Here is a 25,538-nt window from a genome sequence, read left to right on the forward strand (position 1 = left end):
TTCCTATACTTTTCAGTGTTTTCAATAGGAATGGATGCTGTATTTTGTCAAAGGCTTTTTCAGCATCTATCGAAATGATCATGTGATTTTTGTTTGTTAGACTGTTGATATGGTCAGTTATGTGGATGGTTTTCCTAATGTTGAACCAACCTTGCATTCCTGGTATAAATCCCACCTGATCATGGTGGATGATCTTCTTAATTACTTGCTGGAGTCTCTTTGCTAGTATTCTATTTAAGATTTTTGCATCTATGTTCATTAGGGAGATTGGTCTATAGTTTTCTTTTTCTGTTTTTGATCTCCCTGGCTTTGGAATCAGTACCATATTTTTGTCATAAAAGGAATTTGGTAGGACTCCTTCTTTGCTTATCATAATAAATAATTTGTATAGTATTAGGATTGGTTGCTCTTTGAATGTCTGATAGAATTCACTTGTGAATCCATCAGGCCCTGGGGATTTTTTCTTAGGGAGTTCTTTGATGGCTTGTTCAATTTCTATTTCTGATATGGGATTATTTAGGTATTCTGTTTCTTCTGCTGTTAATCTAGGCAATTTATATTTTTGTAAATATTCATCCATATCTCCTAAATTGTTATATTTATTGCCATATAATTGGGCAAAATAGTTTTTAATGATTGCCTTAATTTCCCCTTCATTAGAGGTGAGGTCTCCCTTTTCATCTTTGATACTGTCAATTTGGTTTTCTACTTTCCTTTTTTTATTAGATTGACCAGTACTTTGTCTATTTTATCTATTTTTTCAAAATACCAGCTTCTAGTCTTATTTATTAATTCAATAGTTCTTTTACTTTGATTTTATTAATTTCTCCCTTGATTTTTAGTATTTCTAATTTAGTTTTCATCTGGGGATTTTTAATTTGCTCGCTTTCTAATTTTTTGAGTTGCATACCCAATTCATTAATCTCTGCCCTCCTTAATTTGTTAATATATGCACTCAAGGATATAAATTTCCCGCTGAGTACTGCCTTGGCTGCATCCCACATAGTTTGGTAGGATGTCTCATCATTGTCATTCTCTTCAATGAAATTATTGATTGTTTCTATGATTTCTTCTTTGGGTAATTGGTTTTGGAGAATCATATTATTTAATTTCCATTTAGTTTTTGATTTGCCTGTCTAGGTGCCCTTACTAATTATTATTTTTATTACATTATAATCTGAGGTTACATTTATTATTTCTGCTCTTTTGCATTTGTTTGCAATGTTTCTATGCCGTATTACATAGTCAGTCTTTGTGAATGTACCATGTGCAGTTGAAAAGAAGGTGTATTCCTTTTTGTCCCTATTTATTTTTCTCCACATATCCATTAAATCTAATTTTTCTAGGACCTCATTCACCTCTCTTACCTCTTATTTATTTTTTGGTTTGACTTATCTAGATCTGAAAGAGGAATATTTAGATCTCCCACTACTATGGTTTTACTATCTATTTCCTTCTTGAGCTCTGCCAGTTTCTCCTTTATGAATTTGGATGCTATACCACTTGGTGCATACATATTGAGCAGTTTTATTTCCTCATTGTTTATACTGCCTTTAATCAGGATGTAATGACCTGTAAAAGTGAAATTTGGGAAAATGCCATCTAAAAGGTGTATATATATCTATGGACATGGGAAATGTATCAAAACTACATTTCCCGTGATCCAACATGGTCCAACTGGTTTTCGTTTCCGGGTCTTTGGGGCATGGGGAGGCCTATGTCGACACAGAGAGGGTTTAAATTCTCCTGGGTTAGGAGGGAGTGGTCTCTTTGCTAGTAGGCTCTTGGCCAGCAGACGGGAGACAGTAATGGAGGCGGCAGTTTTGAATGCTTACAAGCGCGTGGTCTGATAACTTTATCTATAAACATGGCTTTAATTAAAATACTAATTTATATTATTATAGCAGCCTTTATTATTTTTCATATTTATACTTCCCTGTCTTTTTTAATCATATCTATTTTTACTTTGGTTTTGTCAGAAATCACAATTGCCACTCCTGCCTTCTTTTTCTCATTTGACGCCCAAAATATTTTGCTGAAGCCGTTAACCTTAAACTTGTGTACGTCCACCCACCTCATATGTGTTTCTTGTAGACAACATATGGTAGGGTGTTGATTTCTAATCCACTCTGCTATTTGCTTCCATTTTATGAGTTAGTTCATCCCATTCACATTCAGAGTTATAATTATCAGTTGTGCATTCGCTGACGTTTTCATATCCTCCCCTATTTCTACCCCTTCTTTTTAAACTATTTCCTCTTAAACCGGTGGTTTGCTTTAAGCCAGTATCCCTCATCCCCTCCCTTGATTAACTTCCCTTTCTACCCCCTCCCTTATTATTCCCCTCTTTTTATTTTTAAAGGTCTAATAAATTCCCTCCCCCTTCTTCTCCCTTCCCTTTTTTGACCTCCCCACTCCCCTGCTCCCCTTGGTTTATCCCTTCTGACTTTCTCAGTAGGGTTAGATAGAGTTTTATATCGCAATGGATAATATAGCTACTCTTCCCTCTCCGGGTTGATTACACTGAGAGTAAGGTTTAAATATTACCTCTTAATGCTTTCTTCCTCTCCTTCTTATAATAGTATTTGTCCTCTCCCCTTCCCATGCCCTCTTTGTGCATAATAGAATATCCTATTTTGTGTCCTCTACTATTCACCCCCCCTCTTTCCCACCCCTCATATCATCTTAGACCGTTTAGTGTTCCGTCCTCTCCCTATGAATTATTCTTCTGATTACTATAATAGTGAATACTATAGTAGTGAATAGAGTTCACTACAGAGAATTATACATAGCATTTCTCCGCATAGGAATACAGATTAGATCTTACTGAGGCCCTTACAAAGGCAAATTTATAAATTATGAGTTTTCTTTCTTTCCCCTCTGTTTCTTATTTACCTTTTCATTTTTCTCTTAATTTTTGTGGTTGGATATCAAACTTTCCATTAGTCCTGGTCTTTTTTGTGCAAATACTTGGAATTCTTCAATTTTGTTGAATGCCCATACTTTCCCCTGGAAGTATATAGTCAGTTTTGATGGGTAGTTGATCCGTGTTTGAAGGCCCAGCTCTCTTGCCTTTCTGAATATCATATTCAAAGCCTTGCAGTCTTTTAGCATCGAGGCTGCCAGATCCTGTGTGATCCTGATTGGTGCTCCTTGACATTTGAATTGTCTCTTTCTGGCTTCTTGTAAGATTTTTTTTTCTTTTACTTGGAAGCTCTTGAATTTGGCTATTATATTCCTTGGCGTTGTCCTTTCTGGGTCTAGTGTAAAGGGTGATCTATGGATCCTTTCTCTATATTGCCCTCTTGTAGAACTTCAGGGCAATTTTGCTGAATAATTTCTTTTAGTATGGAGTCCAAATTTCTATTAATTTCTGCTTTTTCAGGAAGACCAATGATTTTCAAATGGTCTCTTCTAGACCAGTTTTCTTGGTCTGTCACTTTCTTATTGAGATATTTCATGTTTCCTTCTATTTTATCAGTCTTTTGACTTGGTTTTATTTGTTCTTGCTGTCTTGTGAGATCATTGGCTTCTAATTGCTCAATTCTAGCCTTTAGGGACTGGTTTTCGGCTATAATATTTTGATTTTCCTTTTCAATCTGGTCATTTCTGGTGTTCAATTTGCTTATCAGTTCATTTGATTTCTGAGCCCCACCTTCCAATTGCAAAATTCTGCCTTTTAAACTGTTATTTTCTTGCCTGATTTCCTTTTGAGCTATTTCACATTTCTCTAGCCAAATCTTTTCCAACTTTTTCGTCATCTCAAATTTGAACTCTTCAAGCGCTTGTGACCAGTTTTCATTATTTTGGGAGGGTCCGGATGCTTGTTTGTTCTCCTCTTCTGTTTGCTCGGTTGTCTGGATTTTCTCTGTGTAAAAGTTGTTAAGTGTTAAAGATTTCTTCTTCCTGTTGTTAATCTTTCTCTTTTGGCCTTCCTGATTCTGGGTTGCCATCGATAACCCAGCCCGTTCTTAGCTTTATCCTGGCGCTCAGGGTCTGATTGCGCTCTTTCGGCTCCTGAGGTCTCAGGTCTGGTTGTTCTCAAGGTAAGCCCCCTGGTGGACCCCCTTGCTTGATTCTCTGCTGGAGGCTCCTTTACAAGTTTCAGGGAGCTGCTTCCACAGTCATATACCTGTCTGCACTGGCTCCCCACTCAGGGTTTCAGAGCCTTTGCTCACGCGCGCGTGCCTGTGTGCACCTGTGCTCAGAACCTGTGCTCATCGCCCGCACTCAAAGTCCGTGTGCGTTCTTTAGCCTTTTGGGGTCCTAAGTCTTGCTGCTCTCAGGAACGGGCCCTGGAGCTGCCAATGGGTGCCCCAAACTTGCTCTATTTCTCTTGAGCTGGCTTTGGTGTTGTAGGTGGTATGTGTGTGTGTGTTTGGGGGAGTTGCTCAGCTCGCAATTTAGTGAGAGCTCTTTCACCCCTTCATAGCATGGAAATGCCCCGATTCCACGTACCTTCCACGCTGCACCCTGTTTTGGGGTCCCTCCATTCGCCTGGATTTGTTTTTATGTCCCCTTGAGGAGTCCTGTATGTTTTGGTTAGGAGAGGTTAAGCGCTGCTTTTTACTCTGCCGCCATCTTAACCAGGAAGCCCTGGGCAAACTTTTTAAAGAGGGGGCCAAAGGAAGAATGAAATACTCATTTGTCAATCTGTTTATAAGGCAACGCTTTCAAAGTTTCATTGTATTATATTTATCAGATTAGGAATAGTGTCCCGCTGCTGGATAGAACATTTCAAGGGGGCCACATCTGGCCTGTGGGCTGTAGTTTTCCCTTCACTGGTCTAGAGGAGTACAGGTCATGGGAATGATGAGATGAATGCTTTGATTGCATTCTCTTAACTCTAGTGTTTAAACTTCAGAGTTTCTATACTGCCCTAGTCTTTTCATCAGGAATGCTTAATAGTCTTCCATTTCATTCAAAATGCATTCCCATTTCCTCTTTAGGATTATGTTCAGTTTTGCTGATTAAGTTATTATTGGCTATAAGTATATATCCTTTGCATTTTGGGATATGGTCTTATAAGCTCTCTGTGCCTTGGTAGTGGTGGCTGGTAAATCATGTGTGATCCTGACTGTGGCTCCTCAGTCTTCTGGTTTCTTGCAATATTTATTCCTTTGGCTTGGAATCATTTGGATTTTGGCTATAATGTTCCCAGAAGTTTCTTTCAGAATGTGACTGGCAGATTCTTTTCTTTACATTTTTCCCTCTAGTATCAAAAGTTTGGGACAATTTTCTTTTTAAAGTATTTCTAATTATGATGCTGGCTCTTTGATGATGGTGTTCAGGTAAATTGATTCAGATTTTTTCTCCTTAATTTGTTTTCTAGGTCATTTATTTTTACTTTGAGATACCTTACATTTTCCTCAATTTTTTTCAGTCTTTTGATTTTATATGAATATTTTTTATTCCCTAATGGAGTCATTAGCTTCTCTTTGGTCCATTCTGATTTTCAGGAAATGCGCTAGTTGGGAAACATTTTGTTTTTTTTTCATGTTTGTCAACCTGTTAATTCCTTTTCCAGTTCTTTTTTCCATACCTGTCATTTTTTTCTAATTTTTTTTCTCGACTGCTCTCATTTTCTTTTTTCTTTTTTAATTTTTTAAAAATTTTATTTAATTAAGAAAATTTTCCCATGATTCCATGATTCATGTTCTTTCCCTCTCCTTCTTCCACCCCTTTCCCATAGCCAACATGTAATTCCACTGGGTTTTACATGTGTCATTGATCAAGACCTATTTTCATTTTGATATTTGCACTAGGTTGATCATTTAGAGTCTACATCCCCAATCATATCCCCATTGAACCATGTGATCATGCAAATATTTTTCTTCTGTGTTTCTACTTCCACAGTTCTTTCTCTGGATATGAATAGCGTTCTTTCTCATAAGTCCCTCAGAATTGTCCTGGAACCATTGCTGCTAGCAGAGAAGTCCATTACATTCGATTGTGCTACAGTAGTGTATTTGTCTCTGTGTATAAGGTTCTCCTGGTTCTGTTCCTTTTACTCTGCATTAATTCCTGTTGGCTATTCCAGTTCACATGGAATCATTATTCCTGTTAGCACAATAGTATTCCATCACCAACAAGTACCACAATTTGTTTAGCCATTCCCCAATCAAAGGGCATCCCCTCATTTTCCAATTTTTGCCACCACAAAGAAAATAGCTATAAATATTTTTGTACAAGTCTTTTTCCTTATTTCTTTGTGGTATAAGCCCTGCAGTGGTATGGCAGGATCAAAGGGCAGGCATCGACTGCTCTCATTTCATTGACATAAAAACTTTTAGGCTTTTTTTTTTTTAAACTCTTTGCTTCATCTCTTCCAGGAATCCTGGTGTATCTGTGCCCAATTTGCTTTTTTTTTTTTTCTTGGAGTTTTGCTTATAGATGCTGGAGTTGTTATTTTCTTCTGGATGTGTATTTGAGTAACCCATGTAAAGGGTAAAAATTATGGTTGGTTTGAATATTTAAGAGTTTTGGTCACCAGGAATTGATTACACAATTCCAAAATAAAGACTCAAGTCAGAATGACTTTTATGGTAGTTTATTTACAAATAGGAAGAGTGGAAATAGGGAAAATGAGAGAGAGAGAGAGAGAGAGAGAGAGAGAGAGAGAGAGAGAGAGAGAGAGAGAGATAATTACTCAGGCCTGGTCCGAAGGTCCAAACCAGGCAGGGCTTCAGAGGCCCCAGCAAAAGGGGGCACAGAGGTCAATTATACAAGGTTTCTAGCCATGAGGCCTCTTCTAAGACTAGAGGCCTCTTTGGAGGTTAGTGACTCCAGAAAAACAAAGGAAAGTGAGTCAGCCTTTCACTCACCTACATGACAATCCAAAAGGAAACAGTCTGAGGTCTTAAACCTGAGCTCTAAGGCCAAGTTCAAAGGTCAAAGTCCCCCACAGGAAGTTACCATCATATTTAAAAAATAGTTCTTTGCTTCACTTCCTGTGTCCACCTTCTAGTTCTATGTGGCCAAATGGTGTGGAGATCTCTTTATCACCTCTGATAATCTGATAAGGACAGTTTAGTTGATAAGGAAATAACTATGGGACAAGGGAGTTGTCTTTTAACTCATGCTTCCAGCTCTGTCTCCAGGAGCATGGAGTTTATTATATATATTTCAAGACTTATTTCACACAAAAGAACCCCCCTGAAACTTTGCAGATGCATAGAAGTTACAAATTATGTCATATCAAAACACAAAAAGTCTCATTGGCTTCAGAACAGACCAAGGCCAAGGCTGAATTTTGACTGAGTTCTTATCAGAAAGCCAAGTTGGGGAATATCCCTCTCAGGGTGGAATTGTGCGTACCCCCCCCCCCCCCAAGTTTTTGGCCTTGGCTATATCTGGCAGCTGCATTCCCTGCCAAAGGGGAACAGTGTTAACCCTTTAAATTCAGGTTTGCTAGGAACTTAAAGCTTTTCAATAAGGCCACAATACTTTTCAACAAGAAATCACAAGGATCACAAAAGGGGTCAAAAGAGGAGTCTCAGATTTTTATCTATTCTCTTTTTGGCTTCCCACAAAATGGCAGCTTAAACTTTCCTTCTGACTGCCTGGAGGGCAGTTGTTTTTGATTTGTTACTCACTAGCACACATGGGTCATTTCCCCACCCATCCTCTGCCACTTAATTCTTAAGTGAGGTGTGGTGTATATATTCCTGGTGTCTAAAGTCTAAAGAATAAATAGGAGAGAGATAATTTTATCTTCATACTCTCTCTCCCATGCATTTATATGTATGTATATATACATATATATGTATATATATATTTTTTTTTATATTGTCTAGAGCAGTGATTTTAAGTGGAGTTTCTCTTTCTAACTCTTACTGCTGAGTTTTATTGGAAATATATTGAAATGCTGATGATTTATGTGGGTTTATTTTGTACCCTGAAACTTTGATAAAGTTATTAATTATTTCTACCAGCTTTTTGGCTGATTTTCTCAGATTCTCTAGATATATATCATCATTTCATCTGCAAAGAGGGATAGTTTAGTTTTCTCATTGCCTACTTTGATCCCTTCAATTTCTTTTTTCTCTTTAATTGCCACTGCTAGCAATTCTAGTACAATGTTAAATAGTAGTGGTAATAATGGGCATCCCTGCTTCTCTCCTGATTTTATTGGGAAGACTTCTAACTTATCCCCATTACAGATGATACTTGCTGATGGTTTTAAATAAATACTGCTTATTATTTTGAGGAAAGGCCCCTTTATTCCTATATTTTCTACTGTTTTCAATAGGAATGGGTATTGTGTTTTGTCAGAGGCTTTTTCTGCATCTAGCAAGATAATCATGTGATTCTATTGGTTTGGTTGTGGATGGTTTTCCTAATATTGAACTAACCTTGCATTCCTGGTATAAATCCCACATGGTCATAGTGAATTATCTAGCATCATGCCAGCAAACTGAATTGCTTCCATTTTAATTATCTTAGGAAGCTTCTGAAGATCACCTGGCAAGATAAAGTAGCAGACACTGCAGTGTTTCCTGGAGCTGAACTGCCAGGAATTCAGAACTCAGAGAGTACAACTCTGATGGGCTGACCACATTGTTTAAATACCTAAAAGCCTCATGGAGAAGTCACAGAGAGCTCAGAAGAAGCAATAAAGGATACTTTAAAGGTTTCTCTGAAGAACTTTGGTATAGATTGTGAGATAGTGGCACAGGACCATCCAGTATGGTGTACTTGCATCAAAGAAGGCTCTGTGTTCTATGAGCTAACCAGAATTGTAATAGCTCAAAAGAAATGTGAGATGTACAAATTTAGAGACATCTTCATCCCAATTAATTATTTCTATCAGCTTTTTGGCTGATTTTCTCAGATTCTCTAGGTATATATCATCATAAGGTTCATATGGGCTATTTGTACCTGACCTGTGGCAAAACCTTTTGAGCTCTTATTGGTTTGATCAGTCACAGGCAACATAGTATACACTGACTGTGACATAGTGGTGTCATTTTGGTCCTCTTTAGCTACAAAGGACAACAACCAACCACCACAAATCATTTTTATGATGAAATAAATATATATATATTTTTAGTTTTCACATTCTGCCAGCCTGATTTTTGGAATTTTGACTTGATGTTAGGGCCAGTCTCTGTACATTTCTGGGGAGAAAGTTTGGGCCAGTCCTGTTGCTGCTTTCTTGGGTATTGAGTGATTTTTTTTTTCTAGAAATTCAGACCAGCTCAGGCTTTCAATACTTTGAAAGTGATCTGTTTTGGAACAGTTTGACGGTTTGAGTTTGAACAAAAATAGACTGCTACCGCTAGACTCAGCCACTGTCAGCCATCCAGGAAGCTCTCCTGGTTCAGAGTGACAGAATTGCTGGTTATCCCCTTGGTCTGAAATTCTTGCCCTGGTTTTCCCTCTGCATGGTTTAGAGCTACCTTATTGCCTATTGTTTCTGAACCTGATCTTTTCTTGATTTACCAATTAAAGCCCTTTACTATGGAATTCCATCCCTGGGCTCAGATCTCCAAAGATTGCATTGGATCTGTGACTCACAACTAAGTAATGGATGTCATGTCTGCCAGTTGGCTCTTATCCCTATTGAGATGCCCCACTTTGGATCTGAGGATGTCCTGAGAAGTATCTGGTATCTTTGCCTGTACCGATGGATAGCTTCTCCCAATGCTGGAATGTTTCCTGTGTGGCAATGGTCATATCCAGTCCTTTACAAAAACCCATGACCTCTCTATCTTCCTTTGCTGACCTGGACTGGAAAAATTACTTCTTTTAACTTTGTTTTGGATTTCCCTATAAGGATTTGGTCTAATGAGCTTTCTACATCTCTGGAGAAGTTTTTGTAGGGAACTGCCTCTGTCCTCATTGATGTTTAGGCTCAACTTTGCAGGATAGTTTTATTTTTATTGAAATAGTAGATGGCAATATTGTTTTAAATGTTTTCAACTTGTTATCAAATGGCGTGTAGATTTAGTCATCCTTTGATAGAGCTCTCTTAAATAATGATTTATTCATACAAATATATATGTAAACTCTTACCTTCTGTCTTAGTATCCCTTTTTTCAAGTTAGTATTAATTCTAAGACAGAAGAGTGGCAAGGACTAGGCAGTTGGGGTTGTGACACAGCTAGGAAGTGTCTGAGGCCAGATGAACCCAGGTTTTCTTGACTCCAGCCTTGGCACTTTATCCCACTCTGCCACTTAGATGTTTAAATGTCCCTATTTATATATTTTTTCAAGATTTCTGCTTGCAGCTCCACTGTGAATGCCTATTTCTAGACATTTGTTTTCTTAGACTTTGTTTTCTTAGTTGAGAGATTTTAGTTTTGCCTTATCATGGTGTTTGATTAACATTTAATAAATGTTTTTTTTTTCCAGGTTAAATCTAGTTGAGGCATTTGTAGTAGATGCAGAGCTGAGGCAGAGTTTGCAAGAAGACTTACTTCGTCGTTTCCCAGATCTTCACCGATTTGCCAAAAAATTTCAAAGACATGCAGCTAGCCTACAGGATTGTTACCGAATGTATCAAGCCATAAATCAGCTCCCTAATGTTATAAAAGCACTGGAAAAACATGAAGGTAACATGGCTTTGTTTTTTATTCCTCCATTGTAAAAATAAAAACGAGCTATAAAAATAAGTGAGTGAAAACTATGCTAATAAAGGTTCAAAACTGTTCCGATACTTTTCATAGGTGTAATTAAAAGTATCTTCAGTGATAAAGTGAAGTAAAGCTCATAGATGAACTTCCCTTTAGGGCCAGGCTCAAGGATGCTAAAGAGACTCTTATTATAAAAAATAAAAAATAGTTATTGAAATATGTAAGGATAAAAGGATTTCTAACTATAAGGGATTCTAACTCCATCCAAATAAAACTCCCTGTTTCCACAAGGAACCGCTTCTCCTGTTTCACAGGCTACACTAATCCTTCCTATTCTGATTAACCCAAATTTTTACTATTCTAAATAAAACTAACAATATTATCCTTAATAATAATTAATAATAATATTATCCTTAATAATTCTTAACTTCTCCTTCAAGTTATAAAAATAACAAAGGCTGAGCCTTAGCAGACTCAGAGTCCAAACCAAAGACCGGGGTTTTCTTTGGTCTTCTCAAAGTTAAATCAGTCTATAAAAACTGCAGTAGATAGTCAATAGTGTTTTCCAAGTTGGGCTAAGCTCCTTCAGGTCTTTCCCTCAGACAGAGACAAAGATGTTACCTCTTCTAGCCCTGAGAGAGAGTCCCTGTGTGTGACTTTGCCAACTGCCAGAGACCAACTGCCACTGCCATACCCAGAGAGAGTAACTGGCAGAAAAGCCATTACAACTGTCAGCATTTGAAACTGGCACACTGTCTCAGCTCTGCTTCAAACTCCAATTCTTCCTCAAGCAGCTTCTTCACTTCTTATCTCTAAACTAATAAAACAATACTTATTTTCTAATATCATCCTTATATCATTGAAATCCCCCTCTTTGGTGTATGAAAATGTATTGCCATCTATAAAGAAAAGATACTAAACCTTCTCTCGAGTAGTATTTAAAATTTTTTTCTAATAAAGAGTTTGTACTGACTTACAGTAGAGCTAGGTTGGAGTTAGGAGGTTTGGGTTCTCCTCTAGGCTTTACAACTGTCTGCTCCTGGCCATGTCCCTTAGCTTGTGTGCCTTAGTTTACTCGCATTAAGCTGATGTGGTGGATTATTTGATCTCTACGGATGTCTTCCAGCTCAGTGGTTCATGGTAGCCCACTGCCTGGGAGCCAGCATAGTTCAGAAGGAAAGAAGCTAGATTTGGAGTTATGGGACCCGGGTTAAAACCCTGACTGCCACTTCTTTTCCAGTGTAGCCTTAGGGGTGTTATTTAACCATCTTGGACCGCAGTGTCCTCGGAGGTTTCTTCCATTTCTGCCCCTGATCCTGTGATCTTTGTGGCATGTAATACTTAGGAAATGGCCAGCTAAGTGTTGTCAGGGCATATTCCAGCCAGATGGCTTTGACAAGGTATGAGGGAGCAAAAAAGTATTGGAATAAAGTTGAAGGATGCTTTTTTCTTACCAAGGCTACCTGAATATAGGATATGCCTATAGGTTTGACATACTCCTTTGCACTTTGATAAATGAATTAGAAAATCACCTATCCCTATTGAATATCTATGATTACTTTGGACATTGAAGGTAAAATATGTGACACTAAGTGTAGCCTCTGCTTGTGGAATTGAATTTGTATTTAAGTTCAATTAACTAGAACTTGAGACTTAAGAATAGTACAGTATCGTTTTGTTTTGGTTTGGTTTCGATTCGAAAGTCCTTAAAGCATTAAGAATGAATGATGAAGAGGAGTAGCTAGGTGCCTCCATGGATAGAGAGCCAGGCTTAGAGACAGGAGGTCTTGGGTTCAAATCTGGCATCAGGTACTTCTTAGCTTTGTGATCCTGGGTAAGTCACGTAACTCTAATTGCCTGGCCTTTCCCCCTCTCCTGCCTCAGAACTAATATTTAGTATTGATCCTAAGATAGGAGGTAAGGTTTTTTTCTTTCTTTAAATAGAATGATGAAGAATTGAAAAAGTAACTAAATGCACTAAAATTTCAAGGGGGAATTATGACTTTAAGCAACATCCTATAAAATTGCCATTTTCTTTTATCTCATGGAATTTTTGGTCTCAATCAGTCTCTTAGGCAAAACCAAATATATGTTGTGAAAGTCAAGTAAATGTAGGAACAGCAGGGGGCAGCAACAATGTACAAAGTACATAAAAATGGGGGATAGTTTTCTTTCCTGACTGAATCTGCTCTCGATATATTAGAACTAGGCCATTGAAATGAAAGAGACTAAAGACATTCTCTTTATTGAACCTTTTAATTAGGAAACTGAGATAATACCTGGAATTCAGGACTATTTCTATTTAACTTTTAGGACAAAATCTTGCCTAATACTGCTAGGTAGAAAATCTACCAAATATTTATATTGTTCTGTTGTATTAGAATGTGGCCTGTATTTTTAAAGTTTATGATAGGAGATGCTGAATTCTAGCAGGTCCTATTAAACTTTTAAAGCTTTTGAGCATTAGCCAAGAAATCGGTTTTTACTTGTCAGAGAACTAGTCTGGGTAAATTCCTAGAGACTTTCCAGTGAGGTAACTGAAGGGTAACCATTTCATTTGGCTGTAACAGTTCTCAGAAGTCATAGAAGAGTAGGTAATTAGTGTCTTGCAACTGATTCATTATTGAACTATTTGACTATTTGTATTATTTGTTATTGTTAAAAAATTTAAAGCCAGGAATACTGATATTTGTCTAAACTGTGAGCCTAAAACACAAGAGATTGAGAAAGGAGAAAAAGCTTAGAGGGGAACAAGGTTTCTTTAGTTTTTATAAACCAGTGTGGACACTAAGCTATAAATTGTTTCTGCATTTGTGGGAATTATGATAATTTGAAAATATGCTATTTACATTGTCTTAGAGCTCAGTCAAGCCATAAACAGTGATTGAAATTTAGTGTGTTTCTATCTCAGAGTATCTGAAAAGTGGGACTTTGACTTTTCAGTATATACTTTCTATAACTTTGTCCATGGGAGTTAATGCTACCTTCTCCCTGCCAAAACAACACAATTGTTAGCCATAAGGCTTCAATCTGGAATTTTAAAAAATATTATTATTGTTCTTTTCCCCCCATGATTATTTCTATCTTGATATCAATCCAACTAGCTTTAATAGGATCATAAATGCAAATTGCCTGCTGCTGCTAATCAGTGTATAAAAAGATGATATTTACAGGTAAGCAATAGTGATTTTTGTAAATGCTTTTATTTATTCCTGTAATAATTGTTGATATGTATAATATGGTACATGTTTCACACCTGGTTTAGGATTATTGGTTTACTAAATACAAAATTCATGTTATGACTTCTTGAGTTGATGGACCCTGCCATGTTTGGAACATTCTGTTAAGTATTAGGTGTTGAGACAGTATTTAGTCAATTTATGTGCCAAGAACTATGCTAACCAAGCATTTTAGATATAAAGAAAGGCAAAAACACATAAAACATCCTCTCCCCCTCATGTGTGAACACATGACACATACTCTATGTAATATACGTTTTGTATATAGTAGAAAGAAAGTAATCTTAGAAGACAAGGTCAAGTGACATACATAGAGGCATCTTGACAACATTAGGAATAGATCCTAAGGGTAAAAACAAGGACATTTCCCCCACATTGGGCTTGTACTAGACAGTTCAGGATACAATAAACAAAAAGTGGATTCAGTTCAATGGCAGGACTTGGTCTATCTCTCATTCTTATTTCTATGGGCAGAAATTCAAATGTCAAAATGTCACCTTGAAATAAGAAAGGAACTTTAACTTGTTAGCTATAATTGTGCTAATAGCTAGCCTCCACTAAAACCTAAACACAGGATCTTTTGGTTTGAAGTGATTCTGTGTTTTTGAAGGCCATGTTAGTGAAAGGCAAGGTGCTGTCAAGCTGGTACGGCTATTGCCTCTCTACATTTCCCCTAAATGATATTTTCAAAGTCTTAATTTTTTTTAAACCCAAATGTAAGATCTTCCATTTACCACTATGAAATTTCATCTTATTAAAATCAACCTGCCTTTCTAGTCTTCTGAGATCCTTTTGAATCCAGACTATGTCATCTGATTTGTCAGCTATTCCTCCATGCTTTGAGCCTTTTGCAGTTCTGACAAGAATTTCACCTATCTTTTCATGCTTAGTCAAACATTAATGTTATTGGCTATGGAATTTAACAGCAACAAAAACAGTGTTCCCTAGTTCAATAATGAGCCAGATTTGAGAATAGTCATAGTTAGAATCAGCTCTTCTCTACAACTAAAATGATGACATCTTCCAAAACACTAGGATGATAGTCTAACATTCATTTCTTTCTTTTTAAAAATTTATTTATTTTAAAAATATTTTTCCTTGGTTACCTGACAAGCCGTTCCCCTGGGTTATCTATGTATTATCACTCACAACCTATTTCATATTATTCATTTTTGTAATAGAGTAATCTTTTAAAATCTAAACTCCATATCACATATTCACATATACAAGTGATCAATCATGTTTTTCTTCTGTGTTTCTATTCCCACAGTTCTTTCTTTTGAGGTGGATAGCGTTCTTTCTCATAAGTCCCTCAGGGTTGTCCAGGATCAGAGTAATAAAACTCAATCATATTTGATCGTCCCATGATATTTCAGTTTCTGTGTCCAATGTTCTGGTTCTGCTCATTTTACTCTGCAGCATTTCATGTAGATCTTTCTCGTTCTTATAGAAATCAAGCAGTTCATCATTCCTTATAGCACAATAGTATTCCATCACCATCATCTACCACAATTTGTTCAGCCATTCCCTCAAGGGACACCCCCTCAATTTCCAATTCTTGTCACCACAAAAAGCACAGCTATAAATATTCTCAACAGTTCATTTCTTAAGCTTAGCATGGCAGACATTTAAAAGTTTCTTAGAAATTCTTAGAATGTCTTCTCCACAAAATAAGTTAAATACAGTTCTCTCAAAATGTCTCTTCAGATCCTTTCAAAGATGAAAGTTAACTCTTGCTGCCTTTCTCAGGCTTTTTCTTTATGACCTAACTTTTCTTAACCTACCTTTCCAACCTTATATATTTATTCTACTTCATGAATTCTGTGGTTCAGATGAACTAGGTTTGCTATTCCTCAGACATAAAAGACTTCCATCTCCTTTCTCTGTGTCTTTGTACTTCTTGTCCTCTATACCTGTAGTGCCCTTCAGTCTCACTTCTTCTAAAATCCCTTTTCTCCCCCGAAACTATTTGAGCATCACCTTCTACATGAATCCTTTCTTGATCCTCCATTTGCTGATACCCTTCCTAAAAAAAATTGCCTTGCATTTATTTTGTATATGTATTTTTATGTGCATTTCCCTTAGAGAATGTAAGTTTCTTGAGGACAGAGATTGTCTCCTTTTTATCTTTTGTCTCTAGCACCTAGTTCATTGCTTGGAACATAGATGCTTAATAAATGCTTATTGATTGATTGCAATAGAAATAACTTTAAAGATCTATATCTAATTAGTGGTAGGGCTCATCATCTCCTTACATAAAGAATAGCACATTATTTATGTGAAGCCAAACCATGTTGATAAGAATTTACAAATTCTAAGCAATCCAGCATTATAATTATGAAACATTTTTCTTTAAAGTAGAACCTCCAGTATCGAATGTAAATATAGATTTTGCTCTTACCAGTTCAATCAATAAATACACTGGCTCCTTAATAACAGTAGTAGAAATTTAGAAATCGATAGAGTACTTAAAGACTTTACATACACAGTTTTTTTAGATCCTCACAACAATACGTTGTGATATTTTATTTTCATTTCAAGATGAAGAACCTGAGGCTCGGAAATCAGATGATTAGCCCATGTGTTTCATAACTAAGAATTATTATAACTGGGATTAAAAACTCAGTTTTCTCTTAATTCCAGGGCCAGTGCTATTTACATGCTGCCTTTTAACTAGTAGTTCCTACATGAATAAAAACTTTTAAGATTCATGGTGAATGTTTGGTGGATTGGTGGATACTCGGGTCTCTATTCCTATTGGTAGCAGCTAAGAAGGGAAATAATAGTGTGGTCCCTTTTTTAAATGTTTCTCTCATAGATGGACTGTGCCTTGGACATTACTCTAGAACTTTTTAATAAATTTGTTCACTTGGATGTCAGGAAGAAGCCACTGATCATGGCTTTTTCGTCATCTAAAGGGAGGCAGAAGTGTCCTTCTCAGGGTCCAGAGAGCCAAGAAGCCTCTGCTATTGAAAAATATTTTTTATATTAATAGAAATATTCTTATATGACTTGTATATGCTGTAGGACTATTTCAGATATTCAGATGTGTTAAAATTCCCTGAAAAGCAACTATTCTAACAGTAAACATCAGTATATACTTAAGAAATGTGTAGCTGAGCATATGTATCTATTTTTTTCCTTCTCGGGGGACTTTAGAGTGACCTGTATTTAATGAAAGAGTAGAAGTAGTCACAATAGACTCTGATCTGTGTTCTCAAATTTTGTATGTTGACCCTATGTTTCCCAAATCATATTGATACAGTTATGAAATGAGTTGGTATATTTTGAAGATTATGTATTGAAAGGTTGAAGAGAACATGGGTAAGCAAAGGTTAGGAGAGCTTGGTAGATATGAGATGGGCAGGATGAGAAACTAGAAAATGTTTAAGTGGATTAGTAGGTATGGGAGCTGATAGAGAAATGAACCCAGGATAATGTATACCTGTATTGCTGTTATCATTAACATAGGCTATGTTTTGGAGATCTCCAATGTCCTCTTAATTTTTCTTTATGCTCATTAATTGCAAAGATATGTTTAAAAAATTAATTCATTATAGTATCTTAGAATTATAGCCATAACTCAAAATAATAGGACAATAAAATATGGCTAATATCCAAAGACCCTTGCAAAAATTAGTGTAGCTAAGGTGGTATAGTGGGTCAAGTCCTGGACCTGAAGTCAGCAAGACCCAAGTTCAAATTTGACTTCACAGTTATTAGCAGCTATATGACCTTGAACACATACTTAACTCTGTTTGCCTCAGTTTCATCATCTATAAAATATGCTAGAGAAGGAAATGGGAAAGCACTTCAGTATGTCAGTCAAGAAAACCCCAAATGGAGTCATAAAGAGTTGGGCAAGACTGAAACAACTGAACAACTTTGTTAAAATTGAGTTAATAGAGGCAGATGTGAGAATAAGAGATAAATGTTCTTAAACAGCCTGACCAGGGATCAGAAGTTTTATTTTTAATAATGCTTGTTACTTAATCTTATTGATGGTTTTAATACTTTAACTTTTTGAGATATATTTTTAAAATTTCATTAGCAATAACTCTTAGAATATCTCTTACTGATTGATGTGAATGTAAACACAGAAGAGAAAGAAAATTAATTAATTTCCTGAATTATTTGTTAACATATTAGTCAAACTTAATATCTGAAGACGAGCTGGAAAGTGTTCCAGTAGTAAAGTTTATATTTCAGTATTGATAAGACTATAGCCTCTTATTTGGACTTGGTGTTTGATAATATGTGTCATGGTAGATGGCAATAAGACTTAGGTAGTGATTAAATTATGGTTTAATATTGTCAAATTGTAAATACTTGTGTTTATTAACTTAAAATGTTTGCAGCTGTTTTGTGTAGGCTCACAGCTGCAGTCTTTAGAATGGAGCCATGAGGCATTATAAAGGAGTCCACAGTTACTGACAATAAATTGGAAATTCTTTATGAATTTGTTCACTTATTTGATTACCTGAGAGGTTGGGATTCTTAATGTTTTTCTAAATAGTGTTATTGTGAAAAAGCAACTTCTTTGCTATGGGATGTTTGTAACCATTAAATTTGCAGTCAAATGACTATCCTATATAAATCCTAGATTTCCTTCTGATTTGACCCATGTAATTTTACTTAGTTAACATCTCTGGATTTTAGTTTGTTTGTTTTTAAACATTAGCAGATTAAATGATTTCTTTTTTTCCTCAATTGTTCTAGATGGTAGGGAAAGTTATATGCAAAATTTAAAGGAAATATCCTGCCCTCTTACAACCTAGTATGGGTATGTTAGCATAAGTAACTACTCTGTAAAATATACTTATATTATAAGATCAAGAACTTCTCTCCACTCATTACAACATAATTAATAAAGTCAGTATTTCTCTCATTTTAAAAGGCTATCTCTTTAATGACCCACTATTACATATTTTAATCACTGTTAAGTATTTCTATGTTGAGATCATTCTGTATCTCTCTTACCTCCTCTCAGTTTGCCTAGACCAGCGTTGGCAAACGTTTTTTAAGATCCCGGGTCCAAACTGCAACTTAAAGCTGCCTGTGAACCTCGGCATTACCCCCAGACAGTGGAGGGAGGAAGTGCTTGCATTGGACAGCTTGACAGAGGGGCAGGGCCTATGAAAAATGACCTCAGGCACTATGGAGAGGGGGAATGGAGTGTCCCCCTCCATGCTGCCCCTGCACCCATGCTATGGCTTTGCCAACTTGGGCCTAGACACATAGGCAGTCAGTAACTGATTTTAATAATATTAGTAGCCAGGGCTCCCCATTTGGGCTTAATGAATGACCATAGATTTTGACTTGCCCAGGATCATATAGTTTGGCAATGTCTGAAGTCAGAACCCAGGTCCTCTTGACTTCAGGCCTGGCTCTCTATCCACTGAGATATCTGTGATATCCACTATCCTACCTGTCCCTTGGCCATATTTGAGCTAAGATTCATTAGCACACCTCTGTGTGAATGAAAGACATTAAAAAATCAGTATCTGATCAAGGTTTTATACTCAGCTATGTTCAAGTATGATTTAGCTTTTCCTTCATGGGAAAAGTTTCACCTAGTTTGGCTTGGTTTACTTAGGCCTTTTCCCTCCCAAATTAACAAACAGTTCCAAAGACTGTTATTTTATAGCTCAATCATTTAATAGTTTTTATTTTAATAATAGTAGCGAGCATTTTTATAGTGCTTTAAGATTTTCAAGACAGATATCTTGTTTTCTCTTCACAGCAATCCTGGGGGATAGGTGCCATTATTATCCTATTTTATAGATTAGAAAACTGGGGTAGACAAGTGAAGTGATTTAACCAAGGTCATACAGCCAGTTAAGTGCCTGAGGCTAGAGCTACACTTTTTGACTTCAGGTCCAACACACTATTTACTGGGTTATCTAGCTGCCTTTTTTATTATGAAAACAGAAAAAAGATGAAACTTAGAATTGGATTACTTGCCCTTTCTTTTATTGTATCATGTTTCACAATCCTTAAATCACTTAATGGCCAGCATTATCTTAGATCTGCAGTATTGCTTAATCTATTCAAGACTCAGGTACAATCCTCTTTGGAATATTGGGCTTTTGGGTGAAAGTTAGCTTTTTGACCTCCATAGCTATTCCATTTCTTGCCCTTAGCACTTTTCCCCCTGCTTATAGGGAGCCATTACCCTTATATTACATCAGTTTGTGAGGCTGGTGATTGCAATATGCTCTCTGGGTTTGGAGGTTATTCACCTTATGGGTGACAGTGTTATTGGTAGTAAGAGCAGATAAAGTATTTCTAAGGCCCTTCCAGCTCTACACCTTTGTTCTCTTTCTTCTGTTTTATCATATTGTAGAGGAACCTGGGGTTTAATAAAGGTAATATCATTGATATGCAATATTTGCCACTGTCTATCAAGCTTAAAAAAGCATGCAGAGTCTGTCATTGTATAATGGTCAGCTGGGATCAACGGAAGAAAGGCTTATCACCAGAATGTTGGACATAGCAATTATTTTGACCACAGCAATTATTAAAACAATCTACCTGCATAGAAAGCTATTATTTTATGTATGAGAACCCTCAAATAATTTTTATTAGTAATCAGCAAATTAGTAGGCATTTTTCCTTGTGTTGACACCTATTTTATACACTTATTACTTCAACTATTAGCTTCTGCTTTGTTTTACATTATCTTATCAGTATAAACTATTTTAAATTCTATTGTCCTGTATATATGGCTGTCTTAGTTATTTTTAAAGCAGCATGTGCTTATTTAAAGCAAATGAGCATAGTGTAATATATGCTAATCCATGTTTTTGGGCAGCTCATGGCACTGGTTGTGATGTATAGACATCACATGGTGGATCTAGAGTCAAGAAGATTCATTTTTGTGAGTTCAAATCTGGCCTCAGACATTTACTAGCTGTATGACCCTAGGCAAGTCACTTAACCCTGTTCACCTTAGTTTTCTCAATCTGTCTATTGAGCCGAAGAAGAAAATGGCAAAATACTCCAGTATCTTTGCCAGGAAAACCCCAAAAGGGCTCATGAAGAATCAGATACGACTGAAATGTCTGAAAAGCAACAACAAAAATCTATATATTCCATATAAGTTTATTTGGAGCCCATACTTTAGCTGAGTTTTATTCAGACTGATTGCATTAGCCAAAGAAAATCTTGATCTTTACAGCTAACATTGCAATTGGTCCATTTGGACTTAAGCTATTATTCGGCAAAGACATTATAGAAAAGCCTGTGTACTTTACAGAATATTTTTGTCTCTGAAAAGTTGTATGTAAAGCAGAGAACAACTGTTTGGGGAAGGAATTTATATTTCACAAGAATTTAATGGGAAAACTAGAAAGCAGTTGGGCAAAAATAATTATAGAAACCATAATCTTAACCAATATATCCCACAAACTCCAAGTGGATACTCAATTTAAATATAAAAGGTCACATTTCTCTCCCCCTTTGCCCCCCCCACGTACATTTTCACAGATGGAGAATTCTTAACCTGATAAAGGTTAGAGATCAGAAAAGCAAGAATAAATAACATTGATTACATGAAATTGAAAAGGTCTAGGATAAGATAGGAAATTGTTCAGAGCTGGAGTTGAGGGGGAAGATGTGTTCAAGCTAGCTAGCTTGCTGACATTCGTACAGTGCTTACTATATATATTCTAGGCACTGTCCCTCAAAAAGGGCATCTACAGGTGGTCCTAACTGTTAGATACATTTATATTTCTTAGAACACTTGACACAATTCATGACTTACACTCTGCTAACTATGTATGTGTACTTTTCTTTGAGGCTTTTGTAAATAAGTAGGTTCTGTATGATAAGTACCTTATTTTCTTTGATTTCAATTTTCCAACATTCTGACCCTAGAAAAGTATAAAATTGTTGTATATGTAGTTTATAACCCCATGTATATTTCACATTTGTTTCTATATATATTGTGAGCTTTTCTTGAGAACTGTAGAATCATTAGAATTGGAAAGAACTGTAGGAGAGGTCATTGAGTCTAAAGTCTCATTTTACAGATGAAGAACAGAAGAAACTAAGTAAATTGTTCAAGTATATGTAGCTGTACCCATTATGTTTGGAGTTTTGTCTTGTAGGAAATACAGTGTTTAGCTAAAACATGATCCTTGTTGAGGAACTTATATTCTGTAGTTGGAGAATATGATACAAAAAGGATAAGCAAAAGTATGTGAAATCTGAAAGGATTAAAGACCATTCCCAAGTGGGATACGGGAAATGCTTCCTGGGGAAGTGGCATTTGGATTGGGCTTTAGTGTACAAATAGGATTCATTAGATGGAGAAGGCATTTTAAGCGATGGAAATTACATAAATAAAATCATGGGGGTATGTGGGAAAATTGAGGATAAGGAATAGTTCAGTAGATCTGGAAAAGTATATATGAAGGGAAGTGGTAAGAGATGAGTTGTAAGCATTTTTAAGTGCTTATTTTGTGATAGTCACTGTTGAGGTAGTGTGGTTTCAGGCTGTGGAGCACATTTGATGCTGGGATCAGGAAATTTGACTTGTTTTTATGGCAAGAGGAAACCATTTATTTGAGATTTTTGAGAAGTGAAGTGACATCACCAGAGTTCTGCATAAGAAAGCTTTTTCCATGTTAGAGACAAATATTAAATTGAAAGCTATTATAAGAGCTATTATAAGGACCTGTACTGAGATATAGCAATGAGATTAAAGAGAAGAGATCCAGATGTGGGAGATGCCCTTGAGATGGAAGCAGCAGGACTTTGGAATGATTGAATATAGGAAGTAAGGGAAAGAAGAGCCTCTCTCCATTCTAAAGTTGTTCTTGTTAAATATGTATGTGGCTATTGTTATTTTAACTTGTCTGAAACCTTAATGTACCACTACTCACTGTAGAATTGAATTTCATATGAATGAGGCTGGTAGAGTTTTAAGTCCTGGATAAGAGTCTGGGTTCTATTACTTACTATGTAGGATTGGCCAAGTTACTTAGTAACTTCTTTGAGCCTCAATATCATCATCAGTAAAATAGGAAACAAATATTTATATTATCTCCTTCACAGTATTATTAAAGAACTGTTTGGTAAACTATTAAACAACACTATATAGTTGTATGTTATTTTTACCAATTGCCATGTGATTCTTATTATATTAAATTGTTTTTTTTATGGTCTGTGCTATACTTTATGTTGTTTTTTTTCCTCTAAAGAAACAATTTTTCTCATTCACTTACAGGAACACACCAGATGTTGTTATTGGCAGTCTTTATAACTCCTCTGACTGATCTTCATTCTGATTTCTCCAAATTTCAGGAAATGATAGAAACAACCTTAGATATGAATCAGGTATGTTTTAGTTTTACAAATAAAAATAGAATATTTAAACAGTTCTATTTTTCCAGTAACCAATTTTGTCATTTCTGAATGTTAGTTACAAGACCACTGTCACCGAGAGCATTTAAGATGATCAAATCATCCTTGGGAAAAATTATTTTAATGGCAGGCTAATTTTAATAGGTAATAGCTATACGGAAATTGGAAAAATAAAAAGAAGTTGGTTATCACTGATGTAACAGATTTCATTGTCAGAAATCTCAAATGTGTAATAGAGGGTTTTTTCTAATTAGAAAAGGGGAAATAATATTAGAAAATCAGTGTGTAAAAAAGTTGAGAACAAAAGAATGATGGAGATAAACATGAAGGAAGAATATTTAGGAGAGATTGAACTCATTTGTTTCTTTTCAGCGAATACTTGGTATTTTGTTAGGTAAAAGTGTAAGGCGTATAGATGTCCTTAAATACCATTGAAAACAGAAGTGGGAAAGTCAAACTGATTTTGGAAATGTTTCAACCAGTATTAAAATTTGTGTTGGATTACAAGAATGTTTCAAGTAGGATTCTATTTCAGTGATCATCTTCTTACCCTGAATGTTCCAGCAGCAATTATTATGTAAAAATGGAGCTATGCTATTAATAAGATATTTAGTATTTGAAAAGAATATTCCCATAAGTTATGTATGTTCTTCTCATGCATTAACTTAAGGTGTAAGCGCAGTTTATTGAATATTAATTTAACATTTTGTTCCATAGTTTTAAAATATGTTCACATGGGATACTTCAGGGTATATGTAAAAGAAGTTAAATATACAATTTAAAAATCACTATGGGGTTTGACATTTGAAAAACTGTTCTTTTATATAATTATCTCTTTGAAATGAGCCTGCAGGGTGGTAGGGCATTCATGCTCTTGTTTTCAGATATGACAACATTTTGATCTGCTAATTGATTTATCCATTTCAGTTTCCTTTAATTGAGTAGGAGGATTTGAATTAACTGTTTTTTTTCTATCTATAAAAATATTAGTTTTTTTATTTTATATATATATTTTAAAGGCAGGATTATTCAGTATAGTTTGAAATACATAAAGGAAATTGCTTTTTTAGTATGTATTTTTACCCATATTCTCTGAGGTTTCTAAGTAGTGTATAAATTTGTATTTTCTTAGAACTTTCATGAAGTCTAATAGTTAGTGACCCAAGGTAGATTAATCTCTTTTTTTTCTGATGCAGCTTAACAAAATTTCTTATGTTCATAGTTTCATGAGGAACTATAGGTAACATTGCTCCATAAAATGAGCAACTTACTTCCTTTTCACAGGTAATATAAGACCCAATAATCACATTCTATAAACATTTGAAGTCATGTTATTTGCATTAAAGAACTTCAGAGAAATTATAATTGGTGTTGGAGACAAAGGTAGAATCCAGGTTTTCCTACACCTCAGAGCATGCTATAAGATGGTATCTTCTTTCCACCTCCAGTTCTATATCAGGAACTACAATCTGATCCTTAGTGGGTATCATTTCCCTCACAAGATGGTGTTATATAGTTCAGTATACTTTTGGAAGAATCTTATCATTTATATCTACAGCAGCAGTTAAAATATAGCTCCTATTAAGGATTCATCTACATCTGTCCTTTAAACAACACTACCCTTTCCTGTTCATGGAGTCCCTATGATTGTCCTCTAAAAAAGGCAATTACTCCTTAGACATGTATGTGTATATCCACCAATGGCAATAATTGGGTTCCCTAACTATCCAAGCCATGTTTGGATCCCTTTTGAGTTTTTTTTACTTTAGGTTCTAATCTTTCACTTTTATTTCATTTTTAAAAGTTTCACAACCTGGTCCCTTCCTACATTGCCCATTTTCTTGTACCTTTATCCACTTCATATATACTTTTTGACCCAATCATACTAGCCTCCCCAATTCCTTTGATTGAATACTCCTCATCTCCCATTTTCATGCCTTTTTGCTTGCTGTTCCCCATGCCTAGAAATGCTCTTCCACATTACCTCCATCTCTCAAATCCCTGATTTCCTTAAATGATACCTAATGAGGGAGGGCTTTTCTTGTTTCTCCAAATGCTAATGCCAGTGCCCCCTCCATAAGGTTACCATCCATCTATTTTTTATGTACCTATTTACTTATGTTTTCTCCCCTATTAGAATGTGAGCTCTCTCAAAGACAGGGACTGTTTGTTTCTGCCTTTCTTCATAACCCCGCTGTTAGCACTTTGCCTGCCACAAAGTAAGAACTTCATAAGTACTTATTGATTGATAAATAAAATAACTAACATTTCTATAGTGCTTATTGTTTCAGACATTTTGCTGAGTACTTTACATTTATTATATCATTTGATCCAACAACTTTGGGACATAGGT

At 35.8% G+C, this 25,538-nt stretch overlaps 1 protein-coding gene across 1 annotated transcript in view; it reads left to right on the forward strand.

The window, feature by feature from the left end:
• Positions 1 to 25,538, forward strand: part of MSH2 (mutS homolog 2) — a 75,367-nt gene that overhangs the window by 22,005 nt on the left and 27,824 nt on the right. The window contains exons 7-8 of the mRNA XM_044660656.1: positions 10,357 to 10,556; positions 23,049 to 23,158. Of these exons, the coding sequence (XP_044516591.1) occupies positions 10,357 to 10,556; positions 23,049 to 23,158 (310 nt within the window). The remainder of the gene's footprint in view (positions 1 to 10,356; positions 10,557 to 23,048; positions 23,159 to 25,538) is intronic.

Source organism: Gracilinanus agilis, chromosome 2 (genome assembly GCF_016433145.1).
Source record: "Gracilinanus agilis isolate LMUSP501 chromosome 2, AgileGrace, whole genome shotgun sequence".
Taxonomy (NCBI): Eukaryota; Metazoa; Chordata; class Mammalia; order Didelphimorphia; family Didelphidae; genus Gracilinanus; species Gracilinanus agilis.